Source organism: Gorilla gorilla, chromosome 6 (assembly GCF_029281585.2).
Source record: "Gorilla gorilla gorilla isolate KB3781 chromosome 6, NHGRI_mGorGor1-v2.1_pri, whole genome shotgun sequence".
Taxonomy (NCBI): Eukaryota; Metazoa; Chordata; class Mammalia; order Primates; family Hominidae; genus Gorilla; species Gorilla gorilla.
In genome coordinates, this window is record NC_073230.2 from 44,036,448 (window position 1) to 44,064,308 (window position 27,861).

At 43.3% G+C, this 27,861-nt stretch overlaps 1 protein-coding gene across 4 annotated transcripts in view; it reads right to left on the bottom strand.

The window, feature by feature from the left end:
- The window catches only part of AOAH (acyloxyacyl hydrolase), a 224,651-nt gene that overhangs the window by 78,902 nt on the left and 117,888 nt on the right, over positions 1-27,861 (bottom strand). For all 4 annotated transcript variants that reach the window (XM_055347624.2, XM_004045314.4, XM_004045315.4 and 1 more), the window contains 3 exons: positions 26,431-26,479; positions 24,523-24,617; positions 2,506-2,597 (listed from right to left, as the gene is read on the bottom strand). In XM_055347624.2, the coding sequence (XP_055203599.1) occupies positions 2,506-2,597; positions 24,523-24,617; positions 26,431-26,479 (236 nt within the window). The remainder of the gene's footprint in view (positions 1-2,505; positions 2,598-24,522; positions 24,618-26,430; positions 26,480-27,861) is intronic.

The following is a 27,861-nucleotide window of genomic DNA, read 5'->3' on the forward strand; positions in this document are numbered from 1 at the left end:
AGAGCAACTACTGGTGTGTGCGAGCTGTAAGCAGAAAGAGATGAGGAAACATGTTTTTATCTGTTTGCTGGGCATGGTGAGTGGATTCCTCTTTCATTCCTTGAGTGACTCCAGTAAAGATTTAAACTACTTGGAAATTAATTTTAAATATCGGATTGGTATTTCTTTTATGGCAACTTCATGGGGCCAAAAGGTAGTTGGGATTTATAGAGTCAATATGTAAAAATTTAAGCTTTCATTAAAGGTACAGTAAACTGTGTTCATTGTTCATACATAATTAATTCTTTTTGTTATTGTCATAAAAGCCTTGATTGAGAGAAAATTCCAGATACTTTTATTGAGAAATGACTAGACTGGATGGAGGGCACTTAAACGTATATATTTTTTTCTTTTCTGATGTTGGAATTGGGGGGATGACCAAGGTTCTCTCTTCCATAACCCTGCTTTGGCTGGGTTATCTCTGGATGTGTTCCAGGTAAAGACAACAGAGGCTGTAGCAGAGGGAAGATGGGACTGAGGCTAGGACTCAGAAAGTCCCAGATGTCTGTGCTTATTGGGACCCTAAGGAGGCATATGATGGGTCACTGAAATAGTGCAGGCCACACCTCTACATGGGGAGGACTTCTCCTGGTTCTTAGTCATCTCTCCATCCCATAGCTATGCTCTCACACAGAGGGACAATGGTTAGAGTGAGCCATATTCCCACACAAAGAATAAAAACAACACAAAGTTTGAGAGGCAAGAACATATCTTTGTTATGATATGACACAAGGTTCCATGAAAACAGACCCTACCACTTTTGGCTGGGCAACCTTGGTCAAGATTCTTATTCTGTCTATTTGCCCTTGGATCTCTCAACTGCAAATGCAGAGAACAATACCCACTACCTCACAAGGAGGTTAAATGAGAGAATATCTACACAACACTCAGTAAATGCTTGGCATATAGTTACTTGTTACTTCTCAAAGGTTACTTCTTACTATCCCTATTAGTAAGTATTTTAGTATTTTTACACTAATGACAAGGACTAGCCCTTTTTAAAAGAACATGATTAAGTTTGAAAAGGTATAACTACACTGGAAAACACATCTCCTTGGCTTTCCCTATATTCACAGATTATTTCTATGTAAATATGAGTACGTTTCCCTGAAGGTTAGTTCTCTTCCTAGTTTCTTCTATACCCCTTTTATCACCCCAGTCTCCCATGTGTTACCCACCCAAAGGAAGTGACTGTTGATCACTTCCATGAACTCTTTTTCCTCGGAGCCCCATGGCTCTGTAGGAGACCTGTCATTAGTATATCTTCCTTGCATTACCATTATTTGTTCACTTGTCTCATCTGCCTTAATTGCAATTGACTACAAAGATGGGACAAGCCCTATTTACCTTTAAATGGACACCTGTAACATCTGTGCCTGGTTAGGTGGTTAAGTATTTCAGAAATATTTTTAAAGCAGATGAATAAAAATCATCAAATAAATTATTCATGGCACGCAATGTCCTTTGTTCATCAGAATAATTGCTTGTTAAAATGATTAATGTCTGTCCTTTGGGGGCGTTGCTGTTCCTTACAGATTTGGGTAAATCACACCCCATGCACACTTGCCCTCCTCACAGTTCTCATGGCTTATCTCATGGTGCTTTCCAGCCTTCTGCCATTGTTGCCTGAGTCAGAGAGGGGCTTCCTAGCTGGTTCTGTCCTGTCTTTAGACCTAAAAGCAAAGCTCTACCCTTTCTTCTTTTTTACACATGGAAGCCATTCATTTGCCATCTTCCTTGTGCTTATTAACTGTCATAAATGTTTAGGAGATGCTCGGAGAGAAATTGCCTCTCATATCTGTGACATTCTCCCATCCAAGTACTAACCAGGCCCTGCTTACCTTCTAGAGATCAGACAAGATCTGGTGTGTTCAGGGTGGGATGGCCATAGACTCATATCTGTGGTTTACTACCATGTTAGGGACACTTGCCAAGTTTCACCAGCATCACAGGTGTCCCTGCCAAGTGTGGGCCCTGGGAAGCAGACCCCAGGCCTTAACACCCAGGCATACGTAGTGAATTGGGTTTGTGTGTCATTCAAACTCACCAGGCCTGGTCTCTACCTACAAATCTGGGGCATTAAAGCCAGGATGATTCTAGGACTTTGAGAAGTGCCAATTAGCTTTGGCCATTATCTTTATAAATTTATTTCTGAGAACAAATAGTCAAGTAAACTTTGTTTTTCCTTGAATCAGAAAATTTCAGTGATGTGTTTAGTATTTTCCATCAGAGGTAAACTATGGAACTCCACCCCCACCCTGCCCATAGCAGGAATATGCTTTTCTTGCCAGTGCTGCTAAAATACAATTTGCATTACATCCTACTGTATGGTGGATGAACTCGAATTCATGTTCTAGAAGCAGTTCCTAATAATTCTCATTTCAACATCTTGGTAGCAACCCCCATCTCTTGTTCTTTCCTTACACAGATGTATTGAAATGTCTGAGGATGCACAAAGACACTTACCCAACAGTGGAGTCCAGAAATCCTGTAGCACCAGAGAGTTGAGGCCAGTCGAGCTCGTTGGTAAGAGCTGTTGGTAGATTGATGAAAGAGTTCTAAGGAAAACAATAAAGTAGCAATTATCAAAATGGTCATTTATTTTCTAAAGGTAGTAAGAAAATTCATGGCCTGAGCGTTGCTCTCTGTCTGTTTCCCACTCTCAATCTCTCGCTTTAAGGGCTTTTGGTATTCAAGGCAGATGTCTCTAACCTTCAACTTCATCAGGGAAGTCACAATGATCAGCACCACCCTTGACCTGGCTTCCGCTCAGCTCTTGTGAAACATGCAGAACATTTGGCATCTCAAACACTTGGGAGTGATGCTTCAGCAGACTAAACTTCCCATTCTTACATTTTCTGAGATTTTCTCCATTTTGCAGTTTAGGCCATCAGAAAGTCAATCATCTGAAAAGTAATTAATCTGAAAAATAATGCCTAATCCCTCAGAAAAAAATGCCTTCCCTGGGTTCAAAGCTATGGCCTTAAGGCATTAAGGTGGTGCCCTCTGACCTTCTTGGGGGTCTCAGACATTTTTGAGAATCTAATTGTGGTTCCTTTCCCCACAAAAATGCACGTGTATTTAACCTGGCCTGTGATTTCAGGAGGCTCACGGACCCCCTGCAACTCCTGCACAATTTGTCAAGAACTCCCGATACAAAGTGTTGACAAAAATAGGATTCATTTGAACCACATTTCTATGGCTTGTGCAAAATCAGCAAAGAAAAATGTGATGAGCTACAACCTCGTTTTACTCCTTTTATGAGTGACTTCTGGGACTAATCTCTCCTGTGGTCTAAATTTTAGAAAAAGCTTATCTAAATTGGTATGTTTGGAATAGGGCTGCCAGATTTAGCAAATAAAAATAAAGGGTACCAGCCAGGTGCTGTGGCTTGTGCCAGTAATCCCAGCACTTTGGGAGGCTGAAGCAGGAGGACTGCTTGAGCCTAGGAGTTTGAGACCAGCCTGGGCAACATAGTTAAAATCGGTTTCTACAAAAAATAACAAATTCGCTAGGTATGATGGCATGTGCCTGTGGTCCCAGCTACATGGGAGGCTGAGACAGGAGGATTGCTTGAGCCCAGGACGTCAAGGCTGCAGTGAGCCATGATTACACCCCACTGTACTCCATCCTGGGCAACAGAGCAAGACTCTGTCTCAAAAATAAATAAACACATACATAAATAATAAAGGATGCCCAGTTAGGTTTGAATTTCAGGCAAACAAGGAATAATTTTTTGGATTAGTATGTCTCATGCAATGGTTGGAACATACTTATACTTGAAAAACTTGTTATTTATCCTAAGCTCAAATTTGACTGAGTATCTTGTATTTTATCTGGGCATCTTTCTTTGGATGAAAGCTTTAAAAGCCAATATTCCCTTTTTGCCTTCGCTGACTGGAAGCCTCCATGAGTGGCTGCAAGAAGCCTTTGTATTTCTCAATATTGAAAACCCGTGCTCCCTTCGGGTAAACGTGAAAACCTTGAGTCCTCCTTTAATGCTATTTTAAAATTTAAAATAAATTAAAGTAATGTCTAAAGACAAGCATGTCAAAACAATTGTAGCTTTAGCACAATTTTCCAAATGGCACATGCCCCTGGCCTCCTGCTTTTTTCCTCATCCATGAAGATCCCTCTCCTAAGGAGACTCTGATGCTAGAGGCTGTGAGGGAAAGAAAAGCCATTAACTCCTTGAAAGTATGTCATTGTTCTTTCTTATTGCAAGGTAGTACATGGGTTTGTTTTAGAAATGCAAACATTATAGTCATTTACAATGCAGAAATGAAAGCCCCCCATCACCTTCCCCTAAGAGATAACTCTTGTGAGATAAACATGGTTAACAGTTTGTGTCATATATAAAACAGTTTATAGGTGAAATCTACCATAAATCTTTAAACTGGGAAAAACTCAATCCACCTATTTTCAGAGAGATAGAGAATGAGCACTCAAAATAAATAAAATGCAAATTTATGTTTCTTAATTGTGGACTGTTATGGGTTGAATTATGTTTCTCGAAAAGATATGTTGAAGTCTTAACCCCACCTCAGAATGTGACCTTGTTTGGAAATAGAGTCGTTGCAGATGTAACTAGTTAAGAAGAGGTCATACTGGAATAAGATGGGCTCCCAGTCCAGTATGACTGGTCCTTATAAGAAGAGGAGGAGGAAGAGACAGAAATGAAGACACAGGGGGAAGGCCGTGCAATGGTGGAGGCAGAGATTTGAATGATGCTTCTGCAATCCAGTTAATGGCAAAGATTGCCAGCTGTCTCCAGAAGCTGGAAGAGAGGCATGGAATAAATGTTTTCACAGACCCCCAAGAAGGAACTAACCCTGCTGACATCTTGATCTCAGACTTCCAGCCTCCAGAATTCTGGGGCAATCAATTTACGTTGTTTTCAGCCACCCAGCTTGTGGTACTTTGATATGGCAGCCAAGGAAACTAATACATGGCTTGAACTGGACAATATGCTTGTTGCTTTTATTATTCAAAGGGCTAAGACATGAACCCCTTTACTATGTTTACTTTCAAAATAATTCCTAGAACAAACAAATGTGTTCAAACGCAGCAGCAGTCATCTCGTGATATCCTGTATATTTTCTGTGGGTCTCTGGGCTTCCTCTGCTCCTCCTTCGTCAATTGCCTCCTCCTTCCACACATGCCATGAAACCTCCATCCTTATTCTTATCCTAAGTGTGATTTCCAGCACGGTAGGGGCTGGAAGAGGGAGGAGTTGGTCAGGAAGTATGGCGTCCTGGGATGCACCTGTATTAATGATGATTTATCCTCTTTAAAAACCAGAAACAACCCCATGGAAAGAAAGCTCCCAGTAAATCTCAGAGGACCATGCAGTTTCAGTGACAGGTACTTTGTCACCCCTTAGCATTCAGCACCCACCACTTTCTCTTCGAGACTCCACCATTACTGTGACTCAGCTATTATCTGTTTGAGTTTCTATTTCTCCTGCCACTACAAAGCAAAACTTTTCTCTGTGTTTTATTTTTCCCTACATCTTTCTGCTTACAATGTGTGTTTACTGTAGGATGAGGATATTCATTCTGCCAGACAAGACAAGAAAAACAAATAGAATGGATGAAACTCACAAGATATGTTTAGCAGAGACAGCGAGTAAGCAAGTGGCTTGTGAGATGCAGGCAGAATTTATGAGCTGTGTTGAGTCAGTAACCTGCAAAACACATTGAAACTTACAAGAATGATATGGTTCTTTTCCACCCCACTCCCTCACCTTTTTCTCTGTCATCCGTGCAATGGCAACTCCAGACTTGGGAAACTGGATGAGGAACTAGGTTTCTGATTCTGTCTGGGACTGCTCTCCCTTTCACAAGAAGGAGTTAGACAAGAACTACGCAGGCATAGGCATACCCTCTGTAGCCTGGCACACTAAGGGAGGGGTAAATAATTCTGAAGTGTGCCAGCAAAGTAGAGAAAGGGCTTTGCTCTAGAAATCAGATGATCTGTCTTCTGCGTCTGGCTCTACAAATACAAAGAAGAAAGACAAATCAAGAAAACTCCATGATTGGATCTGACACCACTGGAAATAAGTTCCATGCCCCCTGCAACCCTCATTCTCGGTCAGGGGTGGGTGATGAAGTTCTTGTCTTCAGTGGCGGAAGAAGGGATGTCGAGAGGAGGGGTAGGGTAGGTGGGAAAACGGCAGGCAATCCTGTCTTGGGAAGTGGGATCTCCAAGTTGCTAACACTCTCCAAGCTCAGTTCTCTGTGGATTAATCTGAAGAAATGGGCCTCAGCTACCTGGGAGATTCCTGGAATCCTTGCTGATATCTCATAAACCAGTTAGTCTTGGAATCATCCCCATCAGGATTTCAGCTGGAGTGGACAGTGGCTGGTGCTGAATCACAACTGGGGCCAGGGTGAGTTTGTATTCCTCAGCGGGAGCCCTGGAAGGCCCAGGCAGACCAGGTCACTCGATGAACTACAAAATATAGCAAACCTGTGCTTTCCTGGTTGAATGTTTTAGACTTCACTTCTGGTCTTAAGCCAAGGCTTTACTGTTATTAGTGTGCAAACTTGGGGAAGATGTATTTCAGTTTCAGTATCTCCAATGACTATAGAAATATCACCTTATTTACTTCAGCAAAACTGTGGGGAAGATCAAAAGACACAGTCAGAAGCAGGTTGACAAGTCAGAGCCCTACTATGTGAAGCATCATGTTTAGGGCAGACCACCTAGTGTCCCTTTCCAAGTGAACTGTCCCAGGTTTAAGAGGAGTGACATTTATTTGCCAGATAATAGAAAAGGTTTGAGCAGACTAATAGAAGCCTTGGCATATTTTTTTTCCTTAGTAAATTTGGTAGATAAAAATGAAAAGTAGTGGCTATTAATAGCAAATGTTTTATAGACCCTAGCAAAAAGAGAATGTTTAAGTCCTATCACATTAAACACTAAAAGCCTTATTCACGCAACATTATATCCAAGATACTTCAGGCATTTGAGGCAGGAGGAATGCAAATTAAGATTTTCCTCATCAACTCCTGCTTATTCCTCTTGAGCATTTATGTTCTTAGGAAACTCGTTTTAAATGTACCTTAAATGTACATATGTGAAAAAGACTGAATATTTACCAAGAAAAATTTTCCAAACTTAAAGAGCGTGAGCAACCTAGTGAGTGTTAGATCACTACCGCATTGCTTCAAAATTTCTTCTGACCTTTATCAATGATAGATATTTATTTTTACAGCATAGTTGGCACATGTTTACTATTTTGTGTAAGAGTTTCATTTAACGTTTCCCTGTGTGTGGGTATGTGTGTGTGTATTTCCATGCATCGAGAAAGCCCACTGGTTCCCATTTTTGATGGATATTTAGTAAATACAATAATTCGAATTTGGTAATATTTTAACCCCTAATGTCAGCAAGCAATTGATGTTCTTAAAGCTTTGTTGTGTGGGAGAAAGAGAGCAATGATACCAATCCCTCATTCATCTGATTCTGCCAGTCTTCCAGCAAAGCAGGGAGTATCCTCAGTGCCTTTCCTTCACTGTTTACATTTGGGCTCTCTCCATCCTGCACTGCTGTGGACAATCTACACAGTATATTCCCTTTTCTATTACATGTACCTGCATTAGACCTGAATGGATTATCTTCAAACAGTACAAAGTCACTTGGAGGAATCTAAGTAACTACTGTTGGAAAAAGATTAAAAATGTCATCACCAGTTAAATAAGCACTGTTTTATCCATTCCCCAGAATTAAAGTCTCAAAGCAGATGGGGGATTGTTACTTTACCAAAAAAAGAAAATAGCTCTTGGGTTGGTATTTTTAATAATGCTGGAGAGTTTCAAGGCCTGGGAATCAAAGACAAGGGCTACCTGCTTAGTGTTGGAACCTTGGGTCTCCCAGTTCTGCTAGTTGGCTCCTCCTCCATCTGTCCTGCAGTGGCGCTTGCAGAAGGTAAGCAGGGTTCCTCCTGCTTTCTGCCTCTCAGTCCCACCGTGCCACCACACTGCCTCCCATCTGCTCAGGTCCCCACCGCTCCCATTACCTTAGTGCCTTTCTTGTGGGAGCACCACATTATGAAACTTTCAGAGCCTTCCTTGGCTTTCATACACACTTTCCTGCCACACTCCCATTTCTGTAGCCTCTGCTGCATGAATCTGTCCTACAAATAAATGTCTACCTATTCATGATGCTTGGATGTGCTGTTTCCCAGATAACTCGCATTAAGCGAGAGTGGGGAAGAGAACTAACGCTGGGTTCCCCTTATGTGCCAGGCACTGAGACAGGAAAAACGTGCACAAATTGTTCAATTCAATTACACAACTCTGTGAGGCAGCCTTCCTCCCTCCTCTCCTCCCTCTCTCCCTTCTACAAACACTTTAGAGCAACTACCATGTATCAGATTGGATATTCCCTCTAATAAAGAACAAGTATTCACACCTCAGACAAACAGCAGCAGATTAAATGACCAACCCTTAACCCAGTGAGAGGCTCTGGGAGGGCCCCTCTTACGATGAGCACCTTCCCTTGTTGATTCAGGCCCCTGGAGGACTTCTGTGTTTTCTGTCGTTGAAAGAATCCCTTATGCAAGGCAGCGCAGGGCCCAGGACTGCTCTGGTCTGAACTCAGATATGTCTGGCCTGACATATCCCAGGGAAAGGCCCCTGGGAGACGGCGCACACCACCGCTTGGGATGACTTGCCAAGGTCATAGATCTGGTAAATAGTAGGGCTGGGATTTGAGCCCAGGTTCTGGTGGAACAAGAAAGGGAGAGGTGTAGAGTAGGCCGGGTCGGCAGCATCCTCAGCTTCCCATAGCCCACTTGTATCTGGTCCTTGCTTTGCCCCCAAGCTGCCAAATCCCATAAAATCACAAAATGGGCCAAGCTGGGCTAGATAGTCCTTGAACGTGAGGCTTCCTGGTTGCCTGTTTAGGGGGCAGTCTCCCAGATACTGCTTTGGGTAAAAAGTTCTGAAGTCCACAGATGATTTGAGAGCTGCCGCCATCTTTTCCTTCTCTCTTTCTCTTGTATGGAGACCGTGTCTAATTTATGAAGAGTGCAGAATGAATATTTTGGGGAAAAATACTGAAACCATATGTGACCCTACACAGAAACCCCCACACACCCTTCTCTTCTGCACCCAGGGCCTGTCTGGCCTGACATACCCAGGGGAAAGGCCCCCGGGAGATGGCGCACACCACTGCTCTGGAGGTCTGCCTTCCAGTGGGGTCTGGCAGAGGAAGTTCTGGGAGAATAGAGAGAGGATATATCATCGGTTTCTGCCTCTGTCATCTCAGGCTTAACTAGATTAGGTAGCATAGTTCTCATAAACTAAGGCTTTAATATAGACAACTTCAAGAAAGTAATTTAACTCTGTACATTTGATTTGTAAACCTTATAATCTCCCGTGCGTGAGATGAGTCTCATATTGAGGGCAAGTCCCTGTGGCCCTATGATTCATTACACACACAGAGGCACACAGAGGAAAAGAGGGAGGGCGAGAGGGGGAAGGGGAGGGAGAGAGAGAGAAACATCAGGCACCAGACTGTGCTGGGCACTCTGTTGGACTCCATACCAGGCAGCTGTGGGCTCCTTCTTCATGGAACTCACCGTCTAGAGGGGCACAGACAATAAACACTTCCCATCTGGGTAACCTGGAAGTCTTTCCTTAACCCTTCTGTGCTTCAGTTTCATTACCAATAAAAATAGCTTAATAATAGTACCTATCTCATTGGGTGGTTGAGAGAATTAAAAAAGATAATCTATGCATGACGTTTAGACTTGTAAGAGCTCAATAAAATTGGTTGTTAGTAGCATTAAGGGCAGTCCAGAGTACTGTGTCAGTACATAGAAGGGACATCTGCCCCACATGTGGGGCTTTCAAGAAAGGAGTCTTGAAGGAAGTCTTATCTAATGTGTGAGTCCTGGAAGGCTAGGAAGAGAGAACCAAGCACAGAGGGGCCAGGGGGAAATAGTTCCAGTATTGCTAACACCGCATGCAAAACCTCAGGGCTAAATTCATCATATCATATCCAAAGGAGACCAACAAACACCAAGTATTACAGTTACACATTTTCATGTAACAGGTAATCCCCAAATTTAGTGACTTAAAATGTACTACACACCAGCAGATCAGTAGCAATAACTACTCAGCACCTGGTACGATGCTTATTCGACGCACATTCAACTTCAGCGAAATAAGTCATTTTCAGGGAAAAAGTAGAGCCTTTCCTCTTTGACCCTCTGCCAGTACAAAAGTTTATGGGGGCAGTGAATAAACAGTCAAATAAAAAATTCTAGCAAAATATGACAAGTAAATACAAAGAGGACAAAATGGCAAATAACACTCCACGTTTCATCATTTTGCTTGAATGCAGCTCTTTTTATTTATTTATTTTTACCTTGTCAGCTCCTCTTAGTTTCTTTCTTTTCCTTTTCTATTATTTATCACTTAAGCTCTAACCCTATGATTTATTTATTCAATGAATGAGTCGAGGGATGCATTTCTCTCACTGCCACATACCAAATGAGAACGCATTGTACAGTTAAACTCTTTCTACTGAATTCCCTTCCTTCCATTGTTTTTTTTTTTTCATCCCCTAGGGTGATTGAACTTTTTTTTAGATTCATAAAAGCAAGAAAACAAGAGTATAAAATATCCTCCTCATATGCAGAGATAACCACAAATCAATTCTTTTCTAAGGCAATTGAAACAAATTCTTCCACAAACAGAAAAAAAAAAAATCCTCCAAGGGCCAGAAATGAGCACGAAGAGGTACACGTCCTCGAAGCGGACTCTTCTGATACCTTTGATTCTGTAAAAGTTTAGTCATTTCTACAACAGCCAGACTGCAATTTGTCTGGGATGTGGGTAGTTTTTCTTTTTGGGGGGTAATAACTGGAATTTGATACCAGAAGAAGTCCAAGGTCAAGTTACAGAGGGGAAAGTGGAGAAGACCTCACTGGGGCCACCTGCTCACCAGGACTGACCTGGGCTCTTGTTCCCCATGACCGTGATCATAAATGATGATCTCATTTTCTTTCTCTCCGCTCTTTCACTTTATATCAAGAGGCTGTCCCAAAACCTTGCCATTCCACCCCTCTGGGCATACACATCTGCTGGCCCTGGGTGACTGCAGCAACCTCTGGCCAGGGGCCCTGCCTCCTCATTGTCTTCCTACATCTTCAGTAGTGTTTCCCAGAATCTCATAGGGAGCTTCTTTAAAGTACAGATCCTGACTGGGTAGGTTTGTGGTGGGGCCCTAATATCTCATTTTGAATAAGTGCCCTACCTGACTGCAATGACTGGCCATGTAGGGAAACCCTAATCTGCAGGCTACTGTTGCTGTTCAATGTCATCCTCCACCACAGGAACCTCCATGTCCCCAGCCTCTCCTGACAGCCCTCCTCTCCCACCCCCGTCAACAATCTGGGTCCCCTGAACCTACCCCTATCCCTGCAGACCTCCAGGTCTCGCCACAAGCTCTTCCTCCAGCTCCACTGTCTTGACTGCTCAGTTGCTAATCAACAGACAAGGGTTGGTTACATCTGGACTTCCTCTCAGAGCCTTCCTCGCCTGCCCTGGCCTTTCTCTCTTAGATGTCCTCTTCTAGGTCTCATGGTGGCTTGTGCATGCCTAGCTGACTGCACCTAACCCTCTAGCCCTAGGGCAAAGGCTGGCAAACTTTTTCTGTAAAGGAATAGACAGTAAATATTTCAGGTTTGCAGGCCGTTTGGTCTCTGTTGTGACTGCTCAGTTCTGCTGTTGTCATAGACAATATGTAAGTGAATGGGCATCGCTGTGTTCCAATGAAACTTAGTTTACAAAAGCAGGGAGGGCAGTGTCTGGCCCAAGGGCCATAGTGTTCTGACCTCTACTCTAGGATCCAACAGACTCAGTTTGTATCTGGGCTCCGTGTTTAACCTTCTGTCAGTTAGCTAAACTTGCTAAGTCTCAGTTTCTGTATCTATAAAATACATATAATAGCAGAGTCATTTCAGTATTGTCTTAGTCCATTTCCTGCTATAGTCCATACTCTGCTATATTTTCTCCTATATTCTGCTATAGCAAGATACCTTATAGTGTAATTTATAAACAACAGAAATTTATTGTTCACTGTTCATGGAGACTGGGAAGTTCAAGATCAAGGTGCCGGCAAATTTGGGTCTGGTGAAGGCCTCTGCTTCGTAAATGGTGCCTTGTTGCTGCATTCTCACATGGGGGCAAGGGAGCTCTTTTACAAGGGCACCAATCCCAGCCATGAGGATGGAGCCCTGATGACTTAATCCCTTCTCATCGGCCCCACCTCTTCATATTAACAGTGGGTATTAGTTCCAACATATGAATTTTGGGGGGACACCAACATTCAGACCATTGCAAGTATTAAATAAGATAATGCTAAATAGGATACTTGGTGTTTGGTAAGCACATGGTAATATTTGCTTTCTATTATTATTATTAATTATTGTGAGCTTATTTGTTTATCTTCCCAGCTAGACTTTACATTTTTTGAGGCTGAGCTGGTGCTTTTCACCTCCAGAGCCCCAGTTATCCACCTTTATCTATTTCTCTGTCTTTAATAATAGAACAGTGATAGTTGGGCATAGGGCTGCCCAGCCAGGGACTGCACTTCTTAGTCTCTGTTGCAGCCTGGTATGGCCATATGACTAAGCTCTGGACAATGGGGTGTGAGAAAGAAGTGATATTTGCCACCATCGTGCCAACTTCTCCCAAGGGATGTATGTGCCTTCACTTGGTCTTTTTTCTTCCCTCCAGGTGACAGGTGGCAGGATTAGGGGCAGCTACCTCGGACCCCAGGATGGAAGCTGCATGTTGAGAATGACCTAACTTTCCCCCAGCCCTGGACTGCTTCCCTCTGGATTACTACATAAAAGGGAAACACTTCCATCTTAAGTCACCAAATTTGGGACTCTGTGACCACAGCTGAGCCCATATCCTGCTCTGTTAAGAAGAGCTGATGCATCCACTCATTCTTGTTGGCTCTGCAATATATGTTACCAACATGAGACCATGACCTCTTTGCTGCTTTCTGCTCCGCTTTCCTTTGAGCTCTTTAGCAGTCAGGCTTAGTAATGCTATCCTCAATTTCTGCCTCTGGAATCTTTGGACTTTGTACTTCATGCATGCTCTTTCTTATATTCCTCCAGGTATTAGGTCATCACTAATGACCTAATTTAGTGGTTTAGCTCATCACTCTGCCCTAACTCCCAACCATTTCCTTGAGTGGAAATTCTGTATGATTTCCCTAGGAAATCATATAGAAGCCAGTCTTGCCCCCTAGACGTTTGACTAGAGCTGGGCTGGATAATCTCTGCCTACTCCCACTCCTCCTAAGGAATTGCATGGAAGGAATTAGTTGAAAAAACAATGAATGAACAGTGTATGCCAATTAATTCCAACCATCTAACATTATTTTTAAATGATGGAATTTTCTCTTTCCACATGCCAATGAACTTGAGATTCTAGGCGTTTCCCCTGTGATGAGTAATTTCATGAGCTCAATTTGATGGCTAAGGAATGTGGGGGAGAGTGAAGCAGGTGACAGACATAATTAACCAGGGGACAAGAGATTGTCCTCTAGTTGCAGCAGCAGGCTGGATAGCACAGGCATTGACTGACTCACACTGCCTCCTGATACAGAAGTCTTTATTTCATGTTCTGGCAGAGCAGGTATGTGGGCTGAGTAATTATAAATGCTTTTCAGAAGTATGGAGTTTAAAATAATTTCCTCTTGTAGTTTTCATAACAACTGGTGTTTGGCTTTTTACTTCTCTCAGTAGGCAGCAGGGCCAAGATGATGGATGTTTTCAGAACCATGAGCCTGGGAGTGCACCCTACATGGCTGGCAGGTGAGAGACCCAGATTCTCACCTTGAGTAGGGAGAGAAGGGCATCGAGTTGATCAGAATTCAAGAACGGCCTGTCTGGCCTGTTCATGAACAGGGAAAGGAAACGGAAGAACATTCTGTCTCTTGTGGCCTCATTGCTGCTGGAGAGCAGAATTCACCACAGTGAACACAACTCTCTTTTTCTGACAGAATCAATGAGAAGTAACTAGGATTGAGGTTTCTCTCCTCATCTCCTAGCATCTTTAATCCGCTAGGCTGCAAGATGGCTGAGGAGCAGAAGATGTGATTTTGTCCAGTTTTACTAAACAATAGCTTTTCTTCATCTTAAAATATAATAAGAAAGCACTATAATGCTTAGATATTTCTGGAGCCAACATGAAGGTAACTCAGATAGAATTCCCATATTTTGTATGCATCATGAAAATCTTCCTCTGTGCTTAAGGGAGGCTTTATGTGCAGTGATAAATCCAGACAGCGGGAAGCAGGGCGGGTGAGTGAGGGTAGGGTGACAGCTTTGATACTGCCTGTGCTGTTTGTGGGTTAATAAAGAGTAGCCAAACCTGATATACAAAATCATCTCAAAGGGAGAAATGAAGTGCATATAAGCTTGAGAGATGGGAGCCGCTTTGCTCTCTAGTGAATATGCATTTTCAGCAGCTAGATTAAGGATTCATTTTGTCCTTGACACAGCACGAAATTCAATCTGCGCCTACTTACCCTACAGACAACAGCCTGCCAGGGGTCGTGCAAAGATTTTATAATAGGATAGGCAACAGCCTTAGCTAGCAAAATAAACATTTGGGAAATTGTATTTCAGAATTGCTTCTCTCTCCTCACCCCCTCCCCCAACCCGTCATGCAATTCTGATTCAGTGAAATGCAGCATTTAATATGTTGGAAATAATTTTCGAACAGATGGGGGAAGAAGCAGGAGGGCAGCATCCCTTGCTGGCCTCAATGATCTTTCCACCTCCTCTTCTTTTTCAACAAACAACTCAAACAGAGATTGTTTTTTCCCTTGAAAGAAAAAAAGAAAAAAAACAAAACCAGCATGAAAGTGTTTTTGGATTTGCTCTTCGTCTTCCTTTGACATCTTTCTAAGTTGAGGTCTTTCTTGTGGCTTGAGAAGGTCGATTTGAACCTAACTACTGAGGTTTAGATATTTCGGAGAGACGCTCAGGTTGTTTAAGAAGAAAGGGAGCAGACAGGTCGGAATGAGACTCAGAACCCTTTGTGTCTGTGGAACCATGAGAGAGAGTCTTCATACTCTCTTTATTGAACTACAAATATCTTTCCAGATGAATACACTCCTAATCTAATTAGCTGTAAACAGGACTCCCAGGTGCCCCACTACTTAAGCAGAGGATGGCAAGAGCAGCAGAGGAGAGGGGCTGCTGCAGGGAGAATGCCTGACAGTGGATTCCTTTTCAGCGAATACAGCTGGGATGGGGTCATGTACGCACACATGTGTTTTCTGCCTTATAGGGAGACAAAGGCAAAGAAGTATCAAGTAGCCTCATAGAAGGCAGAAGGGCCCATTATGAAACAATGCCCACTTGTTTTTCTACAGCATTTACTGTGCTTGCCAGACAATACGATCAGGTCCTTGGTGCAGCAAAGGAATGGAACGAAACATGTCTGGGCTTCCTGAAGGGTCTTGATTTGTAAATGCATTCCTACCATCAGACCCCAAGGGAGACTCCTGCTGGTGTTTGAGGTCTTTAACTGGCACATGAGGCAGGCAGTACTCATAGGGTGCAATGAGACAACTCCTTCCTTTTTCCCACTGCACACTCAACTGTGGTGCTAATTTATCCCTTGCCCTGGAAGAAAATCCAGACCAGCCCAATTATGCACATGCTCATTCGCAGAAACATACACTCTTCTGGTTATATTCAATTCCATTTCAGAAAAGAAAAATGTTCAGTCTTCACAATTTTAAGTAAAACTTCTTGCTCCCTGTCCATCCTGGGCTTGAGGCTGATTATCTGCACCCAGGGATGGGAATGTGGTCCACTTTCTTTGTCTACTTGGCCAGCTTTTCCTTCCACTTGCTGGCTGAGGCTTGCGGTGGAGGGAGAAGAGGTACAGTCGGGTGTGATTGCCTCTAGCCGGGCAGATATCCAAAGCTGACTTTCTATAATGAGGGCTGTTGTGGGGCTCTTGAGAGGCACTGTGGGGAACAGGTGACTGAACTTGCCATGGTGGAGTGGGTGCATTCTCTGCACTCCACTAGTCACTTAAATTTGCTGCTTCAGCCCTGCTCAGCTGGAGGTTAAGCCCTGTGAACTCACCTTGCCCCTGCAGGCCATCCTCTGCAGGATGTCCAGTGGCCCAGGCTGGCTCTCCCTTCCTGGGGCTCATGTCCTTGTCCAGGGCCCATGCTCTTTCTGTCCTGCTGCCTCGGTCACTGCTCTTACATTCCCCATGGGGGTGTCCAACACCAGTCCTCTTGGGCTCAGTCTCTGCAGACCCCTATCCAGTTATCTTAGTGGCGTCTTTACAGTGAGGGGGAAGCACACTCACCTTCCCTGACAGGGAAAGCTGAGCCCCACTGTCCCTCTGACACTGGCCATTCCCAGCCTCAACTCTTCTGGACCTTTGATTCTGGAGATAAGTGACAGGTTGCAGAATTGGCTTCACTCCCTTCCTTTGCAGGCTCTGTGGACATGGTCTCATCTTTCACTTGGAAGAAATATTGGTGGTGGGAAGGTGGGAATAATTTGTCCACATTGTCTCAGGCCTTAGCTAAAATGTAGGTAGAAATAAATAGTCCAATTTTTAACATTTATAAAAATGATTCCCGATTTCTGACAAGGTAGCCATCATTATTTATACTTTATAGATGAGGAAACTAAAGCTCAGAGTAAAGAAGTGAGTGTAGGTGGCTCAGCCAGGATTTGAACACTGGTCTGTTTGAGTCAATGTCCGAGACTATTCTACATGTAAGTTAGGGGCTTGAGATTCTCCACTGGGCACTGTCATGACTGTGGAGTGAGCTTGGCATGTGGCTATCAGTAGGGTGGCCAGACATCCAGACTTGTCTGAGCCAGTCCAGGTTAATGCCTGTTGTCATGGCATAATTATGGTAGCGATCCCTCTTAAAGTGTCCAGTTTGGACAATAAATTATATGCTCAGCATAACTATTAATATTAGGAGCTGGTGGGGGGGCCTCTGGTACAAAGAGACAAAAAGCACCAGAAGTTTCCTAACAGGGATGGCTCTTTAGTAGTCTCCAAAGGCTGGCTGAGACCCTGTGGGAAGACCTGCAATTGGCTATGAGCTCTAGGCAGTCTCCCCCAGAGGCAAGGATGCTGGGGGACAGCCCAAGGTCAACCTCAACCCGGCGAGTCATCTGGCTGGGGTAGGGTGGCATCTTGAGGAACCCTCATAAAGTATACGGGATGGGAAGGATGCATCGTCCACTGTTGATTCCAGACTTCTGAGTTTGTTCATCTTGTTTCTTCCCCACTGTACTTTTCTAGCTTAGCACACTTTTACTGGAATTACAACTAGAATTTTCCTAGCTGGTCTTGCTGCCTGATCCCCTCTCTCCCCCTAAACCAAATAAATCCATCCTGCCCACTGAAATCAGAGTAAATGTTCTAGAATTCAAATCTGCCCCCTTCTCAGTTTAAAACCCTTCAATGGCTCCTGCTTGCCTTCAGGTTAAACTCCAGCCCTTTGAGATCTGCCTCCCATGCACCTCTCTAGGCTCTTGTCTCACTGTCCCACCTGGTGCTGGATGAGCTTTAGTTCAGCTGCACTGAGCTCCTCCTCAGAAGGCTGGACCCTCTTGCTTTCAAGCCTTTGCACATACTCTTTCCTCTGCTAGGGCACACCTTCCTAGGTTGACTGGGACCTGACTACCTCCAGCTCTGTTCCCCTGCTTTGAACACAGTGTCTCTCCCTTCAGGCAGCCTTTCCTCCAGTTTGCGGGGGAGCATGTGCACATTACAGCACTAATGGCTCTAGAACTGCTACTGTTCATCTGCATTGCCCCATGGGGTTTTAAGCTCTATGGGCACCAGGGATCTTTCCATCCTTTTCCCCATTGTCATCCGATCACAGGGCTTGGCACATAGTAGACCTGGCTAGCATTTGTTGAATTAATTGTTGCATGAACAGTGCTGTGCTGCTGGGCCTGCAGAGATGTGACTCTAGAATTTTTGCCTAAGTTAGAACTGACATTTTGTTTACACTTGCCACAAGCACGAAAAACCAGACAATGGAAACACGAGGTGTCTGAGCTCAACACACCTCATGGCTATTGGCTAAGCCTGGTATTCTTACCAAGGCTGACTCCTTGCACAAATGAAGAGATTCTGTAGATAATAGTTTTTAAAAATTGGAAGGTTTTTTTCTTTTTTTCTTTTCTTTTTTTTTTTTTTTAAGGAGAATGCTCCATAATAGCAAAAAAAAAAAAAAAAAAAAATCGGTTTAACATCCTGCTGTAAGTGGGTGGTTTAGTAGATTATTGCATGGCCCCTGAAAAGGTCATTACAGAGCAGCAATAAATATAATGAGTATAAAAACAAAGTCGTAATGAGGAAAATACTTATGAATTGAATAAAAGGAGAACTGCCAATTGCAAACTTGCTCTTCTTGTAACAGCATGACGTGTGTATATATAATATACATATATGCATACAAGGAGGAGTGCTGGAAAGAGTGCAAAAATACTGTGAAAAATTTAAGATGGTGGGGTTATTTTTTACTTCTTAAAATTAGCTCTATCATTGGCTTTATAACTTTTTTTTAAAAAAAAGAATATTACAGAATATTTCAAAACAAGCCTGATACTCCAAAATGTTAAGGTGACTCTCTCTGGGTGGTAGTATTAAGGAGGAATTTTAATAATTTCCAAATAATTTCTGTATTTTCACATTTTCTCAATCATATATTTAACATATATAATTAGATAAAAACAATAAAGCATATTCACTCTCTTCCTTCTCCCACTCTGGGCAGTCATGCCTCCTTCCCCCATATCTTGATTGTGGTCACATGACTGGCTTTGGCTGTTGGGTTGATGGTGGACAGGGCACAGATTGCCTTGTTGCACTTTGACATCACCATGACAAGAAGACGCTCTGGATAGATTGCCCAGCCAAGAAAAATGAGAGACACATGGCACACACCTGGGCCCAGCCTGAAGCTTGGTGCCAAGACCAACATAGCTCAGTTGAAAACAGCTGATCCCAGAGCACCCCGGATGCACGGGTGAGAAGAAATGATGATTGTTTTAAGTCACTGGAGATTTGGAGTGGTTGGTGGTTATTATTTTGACAATAACTTGGTGATAAAGCTTCATTTTCAGTATCAACATCCTAAGCAAAATAGATCTCTTATTCTTGTCCCATCTCCTATTCTTACCAAGTGGCCAGGCTGAGAGTGGCTGGGCCAATTTTAAGCTTGGAGAGGAATGTTAATCTAGAGAGATTTTAATAACCCCGGAACACTAGAGGCTTAAAACAGGTGACAAAATGACGCTGAAACTGTAGTGTTGTTCCTCCTACCCAAGATGGTAATCTTATCAAGATTACCATCTTGATAAGACTCGTGAATTCCAATGAACTGTTATGCCTGATTTGGGTTTCTCATCAGCCCATTCTCACAGGCATTTCTCAAAACAATTTACTGCCAAAACGTGGGAGTGGGGAGTAACCCAAACCAATACCAACAAATGCTGTTCGACAGCACTTGAATCAGTTCATTGCTGCAAACAGCAGATGAAAACGATTGCAATCTAAATTTTACTTGTTAAGTCTCTAGGATGGGGCCGGCTGCTGGGCTTGCTGGAGTGATTTTCTTAAAATGTCTACTGGGTGGGCCCCTCTTTTTCCTGGAGGATTAACACACTGCAGAGTGAGCCACTGTCCTCCTGGAGAAAGTGTGGGCCCCAGGTTACGAAGACACTCCTTTCCTCAGCCTCTGAGGCCAGGAGCAGGAACAGGGAGGACAAGTACAAGGATTTCAGGCAACCTCATTAAGGATCACCACTGCACTGCCAGAGCCGTGAGTCAGTCTACTTTGTCTGGTTGGAATTCAACATACTGGTCCGCAACATTTTCATAGCCCTTAGCTCATTGAAGCACACGGCCCTTCCTGACACTGTTACTATCATCATTTACAGAGTCTCTGGTTAAGCGGCTTGTTCAGGATTACGCTGACAGGCAGTCATTCCACCACCTGTTAGTTGTATGACCTTGGGCAGTCCACACAACCTCTCTGAGAATCTGTAAAGTGAGGCAGTGTTGTAATAACACTTACCTTAGAGGGCTTTTGCAAAGATTAAATTAAAAAATGCATTGGTTTTCCTTAACTGGTTTCCTTAGCTATTTGCTTAAAACAAATAGAACAAACAAATCTCCAAAATCTTGAACCACGATATTTGGTACATACATAATACAAATTCAGTGAAGAAAAATGAGAAAAAAAAAGTTACCTATAATTCTACCATCCAAAGATAGCCAATGGTAGGTAACATGCTGACCTACAACTTTCCAATTATTTTTTGTTTGCACACAGACACACATATATTCACAAAATTGGCTCATACATACTATTTTGTAACCTGCTTTTGTTGCTTAACCGATTATCATAAACATATTTCTTGCCCATAAATATGTCTATTAATATGTGTATTAACTGGTTGCACAAAATTTCATTGTACAAATACAGTATATTTTTACATCCCCTATTTTTTGATTTTTAGTTTCTTTCTTCATTTTTGCTCTTATAAATAAATACCTCTGTGATGAATATTCCTGTACATATATTCTTGAGCAGATAATTGATCATTTTAAAAGGTAAATTTGCAGATGTGAAATTACAGATGTGAAATCTGCAGATGTGAAATTTTTAGTTAAAAATCACAAATATTTTAATGTTGCCTTATACATGTTGCCAAATTGCCTTTCAGAGAAGTTCTAGTAATTTCATCTCTTGTTGGTGAATTAACATGCCTGTTTCACCATATTTTTGCTAAAACTGGGTCTTTATCACTTTTAACCTTTGTTTGTTTGACAATGATAAATGAATTGCATTGTTAATTTGTTTCTTACTGCTGAAAATGAAACTTTTATATTTACTGGTTATGTTCTTGATCATTAAAAATTAGATTTTTTTCTTATTGCTACATAGAAACTCTATTAGAGGATTTAAATCTTGCCTTATATTTTGTAAGTATTGTTCTACTTTTACATTTGTCTTTTAATTTTGTGAATTTTTTTGACATTGTACACACTTGAAAATTGTATGTAATTATATCTAGTTTTTTTGTGTGCTTCCTTTTACAATATTATGCTTAGAGAGACTGGAGTATTTCTTAAAATAATTTTTTTTCTGGGAAGGCATATGTCTGGTATGTTTTCTGAGTCTTTGAATGACTGAGAATAAGCTTCTGTAGTCCTCATGTGAGAACAATAGCTTGGCATACAGCACTTTCAACACAATTTTTCCTTCTTAAAATTCTGTAGAGAGGCTGTTCCGCTTTTTCCTGAAATTTAGTGTTTAGTGATAAGTCTGATGCCAGATGGATTTTCCCTCCTAGTATCTTCCCTCGTTGTTGGTTTGTTGGGCGGGATGATTCCAAGATTTTTCTTTATCCTTGGAATAAATAAGGAAAAGCAGGAAACACAGAGAGTCTGTTTTATACCCTGGCCTGGCACGTAGTGGGGGTTGTGGGCTGAAGACGGATTTCCCCAACTCAAGAAAATTATTTTGTATTACTTATTTAGCCACAGCTTCCTCTCTGCCTGATGTCTTTTCTTTTTCTGCAGTTTCTATTCAATCGCCAGGACCTTTCCTGCATGCCTCTCCTCTCTTCCCTCGTGATTTTCACATCTAGCCTTTCTCCTGAGTTCCAGAATTTCCCCAGCTGCCTGACCGCTTTGCTCTCCTGTTTTCTGCACCATCCAACTCGCAAGTCAGTATTGCCACTGTATTTTTAGATCAGGTAGTTGTTTCACCTTAAGGCAGTCTTCCCTGATTTCTGAGTTCTTCTTTTTCATGTGTGCAATTTCCTCTCAATTATTGTTGAGAACCTGAAGTTAACATTTTGCAAAATGTCACTCTCTTTCCTCCCATAAGCGTTTTTCAAAACAGCGCTCTTCATTTGTATTCTTGAGCAGTTTTCATATGTATCCGGATGTGTTTCCCCACTTGCTCATCTTTACAGAGGGAGATCTATGCTTGCCCAGTGCGGGGGCTTGAGAGAGGTTCAACCAGAGACTGTTTGAGTTCATGTTCAATTTATTTAATCTAGGAAGAGGAGGTCAAGGAAAAAATGATAATTTCTGCGGGTTAATTTCTCTGGATCAGTTTCAGTTTTCTGGGAGAGGGAAGAGGGAAGCACATCCATAGGTGGCTGTATGACAGGGCTTCCCCACCATGCCCATGTCCCTTTCTCGAGGGCAGGGGCACCACCCCCTTCTGTAATGGACACGGTGGCTCTTGGGACGAGTCTGTTGTGGCACTGCCCCACATTTTTTATTGTGTTGTTTGATAGGTCCATCCAGAAGTAATGGCTGTGAGCTGCTATTCCCTGTGCAGTGCGTCAGACCCGGGCAGGGCTTTATGTGTGTGCAACCAGTGGGTCCCATGAGGTCCTTCGCTTAGAAAGGGCCCTGCACTGGGTTTAATGCTCTGCTGCCCCACCTTGAACTTCTTAACAATCTTATTTTTGAATTTGTGTTATGTGAATGAAGTCCAGTGGGCCAACTGAGCATGTGTGAGCGAGGGGACTGGAAACAGGGTCGACTCTGGATCCTGTCTCCTGCTACCTCTCAAGATGGGTTCCTGGCCACTCACTTCCCAGCCTGTCTTCTCCTTCTTGCCCTGCGACTGCTGCACCCTCCAACAAAGTGGCAACTAAATGGTGTCAGTGGGGGAGGCCTGTGTTCCAATGTTGCCCTTTGGTCCTTTTGGGAATCTGGGCACAGGCAAGAGGAGGATTGGGGTTGGGCATGGTGGCAGCTGTCACCTGCCCCAGCCGGCAGTGCTGGCATCTGGTGGGCAGAGGAGACAAACTCATTACCCATCCAAATAATTAGCATGTTCCAGCACAGAGGTTTGAAGACTTTTGGGGGTCACCTGACTGCTGTGGACTGGGGAGACAGGCCCTGGGAAGGAGAGATTCCTGGCTTACCTGGGGACCCATGGAACACTGGCAGGAGGAGGAACCCAGCAGCTCTCAGGCCTGAGTGTTTCAGGATGGGAGCCTTAGTGCCTGGGAGGGTCTGTAATTGCCCTAAGCATCTCCTGGCCTGAGGAAGTGTTCAGTCTGGTGGCCTTGTGCTCCTGGGAAGCCTCTATTCCTCCTTCCAAACTTCCCGAGTCTGGCTTGCCTTTTCTGTCTTCTGGGCAGCTGAAAGCACCCTCCAGGGAAAAGCTACTACATAAGAATTGTGTAATTTCAGTGATTCCACCTGCATAGGAGTTCAGTGCTGTTACAGTGGCATGTAAAACTGGCATTGCATAATGTGACGATGAACATAACATTTGTGTCAATAATTTAAAAATTTAACTATTTTTTTAGAATGGCATTAAATAGCAAATAAGAAAATACCATGACATATTGAGGGAGACTGCCAAAGAAAAGTGCTTTATATTTTAGCACCTTTAACGGAACTTTCGAACAAGGTTTGCTGAGGGCGCCCGTACTTTTATTTTGCACTGAGCCCTGCCAAGTATGTAGCTATCCCTAGGCACAGGTTTTGTTACATTTCCTTGTGATAACTTATGGCCACAGGAAGCCCCAGCTGCAGGTGACCCATCTGATACCACTGAACCCCCTGCTTGTGTGTGTGGCATTCAGACTGCCCTTCCCTGCACCCTCCAGCTCCCACCCTTTGCCACACAATCTCCCCAGGTGTTTGCACAATTTGAGAGGAAGATAATGGCCCTCCTGATAATGCAGCAGGTGTGTGCTCAGGTGATGAACTGGTAATATACACGGTTGCCATTATATGTCTACCCCATATTTAGGAGTCATTCATCTGAGTAATGCATACAAATCTCTCTTATAGTGCCTGACACCTGATCTAGAGTCAATAAATGTTGGTTTCCTTCCCCTTTCTTTGCCTTCTCTGAGTCTGTCATTGTTTGCAATTTTGCCTTGTGGCCTTCTTCTTTTTTTTTTTTTTAATTAAAAAACCCTCCCAGACAGTCTCATCACTCTTTGGGAATGGATGGCGGGTTTGTCTGTCCCCTCACGCCTTCCGTGGAGGACAGCAGAGGCCATCAGGAGCCGAGCAGCCTGCTCTGCCCAGAGCTTCTTGCTTGCTCAGATGAAAAACAAGCTGGACAGTTCCCAGAGTGCCTCATCCTGACCTCCACGGGGAAGCCGGCCCAGTGGGCTTTGTCCTTTCTGTGCATTCTCCACCTTCTTGACTCCCCACTGCTGCCTTCAGGGTTCCTGGCAGCAGCTGGGCTGAGGCTGGGGAGGTGAGTAGAAGGAACCTTTTGCCATTTATCTAGGACTGAAATGACTGTGGATATGCCTTTCATGGCAGATTTTGCTAAAGAGGGAAATTTGCACCTGTGTGGAGTTGGCATCCCATTTAGAGAGAGCAAGAGGAAACAAAAACAAAGGCCAGCACATCTGGAATGATTACTGCCAAAATTACTTACCATAGACATCTGCGACGCTGTGATCCATTCAGGAGAGATGTGAAAATGAGCCCCAGCTGAGTCTCCCAGCAAAATGATTCCCCTGGGCTGTGAACCTAGGCAGCACAATTTATTCACATTATTTATGCACTCAAGTAGTTTGGAACCTCCAGACTGGGTAGTTATAAGAGCGGATACCCTAGTGTGTATTCCAGGCACCGAGCATTTTCACAGTAATGCATTACCACTTTTCGCATGTTTGAGAGTGAGGGGCGTAGCATTTCGGAGCTGAATGAGATTTCCAGGCCATTGGAGCTGCTAGCTAAGATGTAGAGATGCAGGTGTGTTTCCCAGCTCAGCATAAAACATCTTGAGTGAATGATGGATGAATAAGTGAATCAACGCTTTATCTGAAATCCGAAATATACCCAAATTTTGGTTCTGGAAATTGCTTTCTTGAAAACACACCAATGTCCATTACAATTCACTTTAAGGGTTAATGATCTTATGGAGCAATTTTGATTTTTCAAGGATGTTATGGTCTTTTAAAGCCTTTAATCCATACAGGCAAAAACACTGGACAGATGATTCTGACTGATGGAGAGACGGAGATAGAAAGGTCTGCATGCAGCCCTGTTTGTTTGGAGGTTCACAATCACTTCATCTGACTCTGAGGCCCATCCACATCAGTCACCTGTGAACTCATTCTTCCAAATTCCTTAAGATCCTGAAAGACTCAATTGATGCCTCCCAGAGGCAGAGAGAGGCACCTCCTTTTTCCACTTCCAAACTCCTCAAGTCACGCAAGAGGGTGGCCTAGTCTCACTGCAGTGGCTCCCCAGGCTGGGCTTCATGGAAACCACTATTTGGCCACAGAAATGGGGACTGAGAAGGCCCAGGACATCCTGGAGGGCACAGGGAGAGTGCGATGTGGGGAATCTAAGAGGCTTTGCACCAGGGTTTCACCTAGATCTGCATATATTTCATTCATTGGTTTAGTTGTTCATTCATTCTTTATTCATCCAACAAATATTCCTAAACTGCATAAATATGTAATGAGCCTTTACATTTTCTATTCCTCTTCCTGCCCTCTGAGGGCTTAAAGACAATTAGGCTTTAAGTTGATATACAGCAAAGACTATATACTTTTTGTCCAAGAAAACTCAGAGCCAAGTATAACCCTTGGTTAGAATTGGACTTGTTGTTCAGAAAATACCTGTTGAATGAATGAATGAATGAATGAATGAGGTGACTGTGAAAGTAGGGAGAGAAGCATTGCCTAAATATAAAACAGTTATGTTACCATCAAGCGTTGGCATCACCAGGAGCATATTTTCAGTAATGTGTGGGGTGGTGAGGTTTCCCCAATGGAACTGGTGGCCCAGATGTTTGTGCCATCTGGGCACTTAGAGCACAGAGCTTTTGCCCAGCTATTTTTGGGAAGCCCTCACAAGTTATAGTCTGGTAGTCTCTCTGAAGTCATTCAGACATTCAGATATGCATCTTTAGCCTAGTGGACACAGAGACTCACCCACCAGCAGAAGTCCGGGTGTCTGACCTTGTAGTGTAATTAGAGGAAAATACAAAAGATTAAAAACTTCAGTTATGATTGCTGCCTATTTTCTTATTTGGAAAAGTGCTGGATTTCCATTGCTCTTTTATCCATTTTGCAACCTAATCGTCAAGTAGAAGAGTCAATTAAACAAATTGTTTTGCTTTTTTAAGATTCTGCCCTCTTTCCTCCTTTTCTGAACCTTTTAGATACTTTATTTTTTCTGCTCTGTCATAAAAATAAATGTAAGTTGGTCAGCATAGAGTAAATCCTAGCATCAAGCACGTTCTGACTTAGGTGGTCTGCTCACTTCAATTTGACTCAAACTAGAAAAGAATATCTATCGTTATAACCACAATGACATCCACAATTCATACCTTCACAGAATTTCTTCTCATATGGAACTCCATCTTTTGGATCAACACCCTTTAAAAAAGAAACGATGTGATTAGCAGTTTGGTTTTAAATTTATGAGACACATATACTAAAGCTCTCCTAAATGGCTTTGAAAGCACAAAGGCAAATGAGTAGATAAAACCCTTTAAAGTTTCTTAAGCCCCTAATTCAACATAGCAACGCCCTGTGCGAGCGAGTCGGGTTTGGGAGGAACTGAGGGTGGGAGTAAAGAGAGCCAGACGCTGAACCATTTCATTCAGGGAGATGCTGGGTAGGGTTCTGGGAGAGGTGCCTGGACCAGGGGTCTCACCCCTCAGAGCATGGAGGGTCCACTGAGTGACTGGACACAGGGTCTGGGCGGATTCTGCAGTCTCTGAGCTGGAGGTCTAAGTGTCCTGACATCTTCAGTACCTAAGATTGATGCTTCTAAAGAAGCAATTCTCAAGGGGTCCATTTTGCACATTCCTTTACCCCCTGAGGACATTGGCAATGTCTGGAGACATTTTTGGCTGGGGGTGCTACTGGCATCTAGTGGATGGAGGTCAGGGATACTGCTAAATATCCTCCAGTTTGCAAGACAGCTCCAACAACAAAGAATTATCCAACCCAAACATCAATAGTGCCCAGATTAAGAAACCTGGAAGTAACATTGGGCCTGTGAATGGGACTGAATTGGCACAGTTGGGACATCCTAAAACCTAAACTTAAAGCTACCCCTTAGTGGAACTGCTAGTCCTTGGAAGGATTATTCATAGTATTCCAAGATGAAAGCACTTGCTGATCAGAGATGTGTTAACAAGAGCATGCTCACTCTCCAGTCTTGAGAGCTCCCCATGCCCATTAAAACATGAAAGAACCTATTAACATCACACTCAACCCTGGGGTCCCTGGGACACAGTATGGGCAAGATTGGACTTCATGGTAAGACTCCCTCTGAGTTTATGATGTTGTGGTTCTGTGAGTGGTGTTTCCTCTGTGGAAGGGGATAGGTATGAAAGTGATATGTCCTTCTCCCATCAATGATGATGAGCTCTGCATCTTGCCTCCCTGAGCTCATGGTGGATTTCCATTGATCTAGTACAGTCTCTCACTTGGCCTTCCTCCTTATATGGGTGACACACCATATCTGAGGCCTGGGTGGGACCATGGAACGAAGACAGGGCATCACACATTGATTAGTCTCCTTTGTCCTCCAACATGACAACTAAACCTGGGTTTTTCAGAACAAGAGCTGACTTGGGGATCTTGTCACCTTAAGCTCTAGGGGAGATGTCTTCTTCTTCTCCATGAAAAGGCAGAGTGACTAGTGGATAGGGTGGGTGGCATGGGCTGGGGCACAGCTGTCTCTCATGCTTTCCATATCCTAGAGGCCATGGGACTGGAAAGCATACAGTAGGTGACTGTTGGTACAA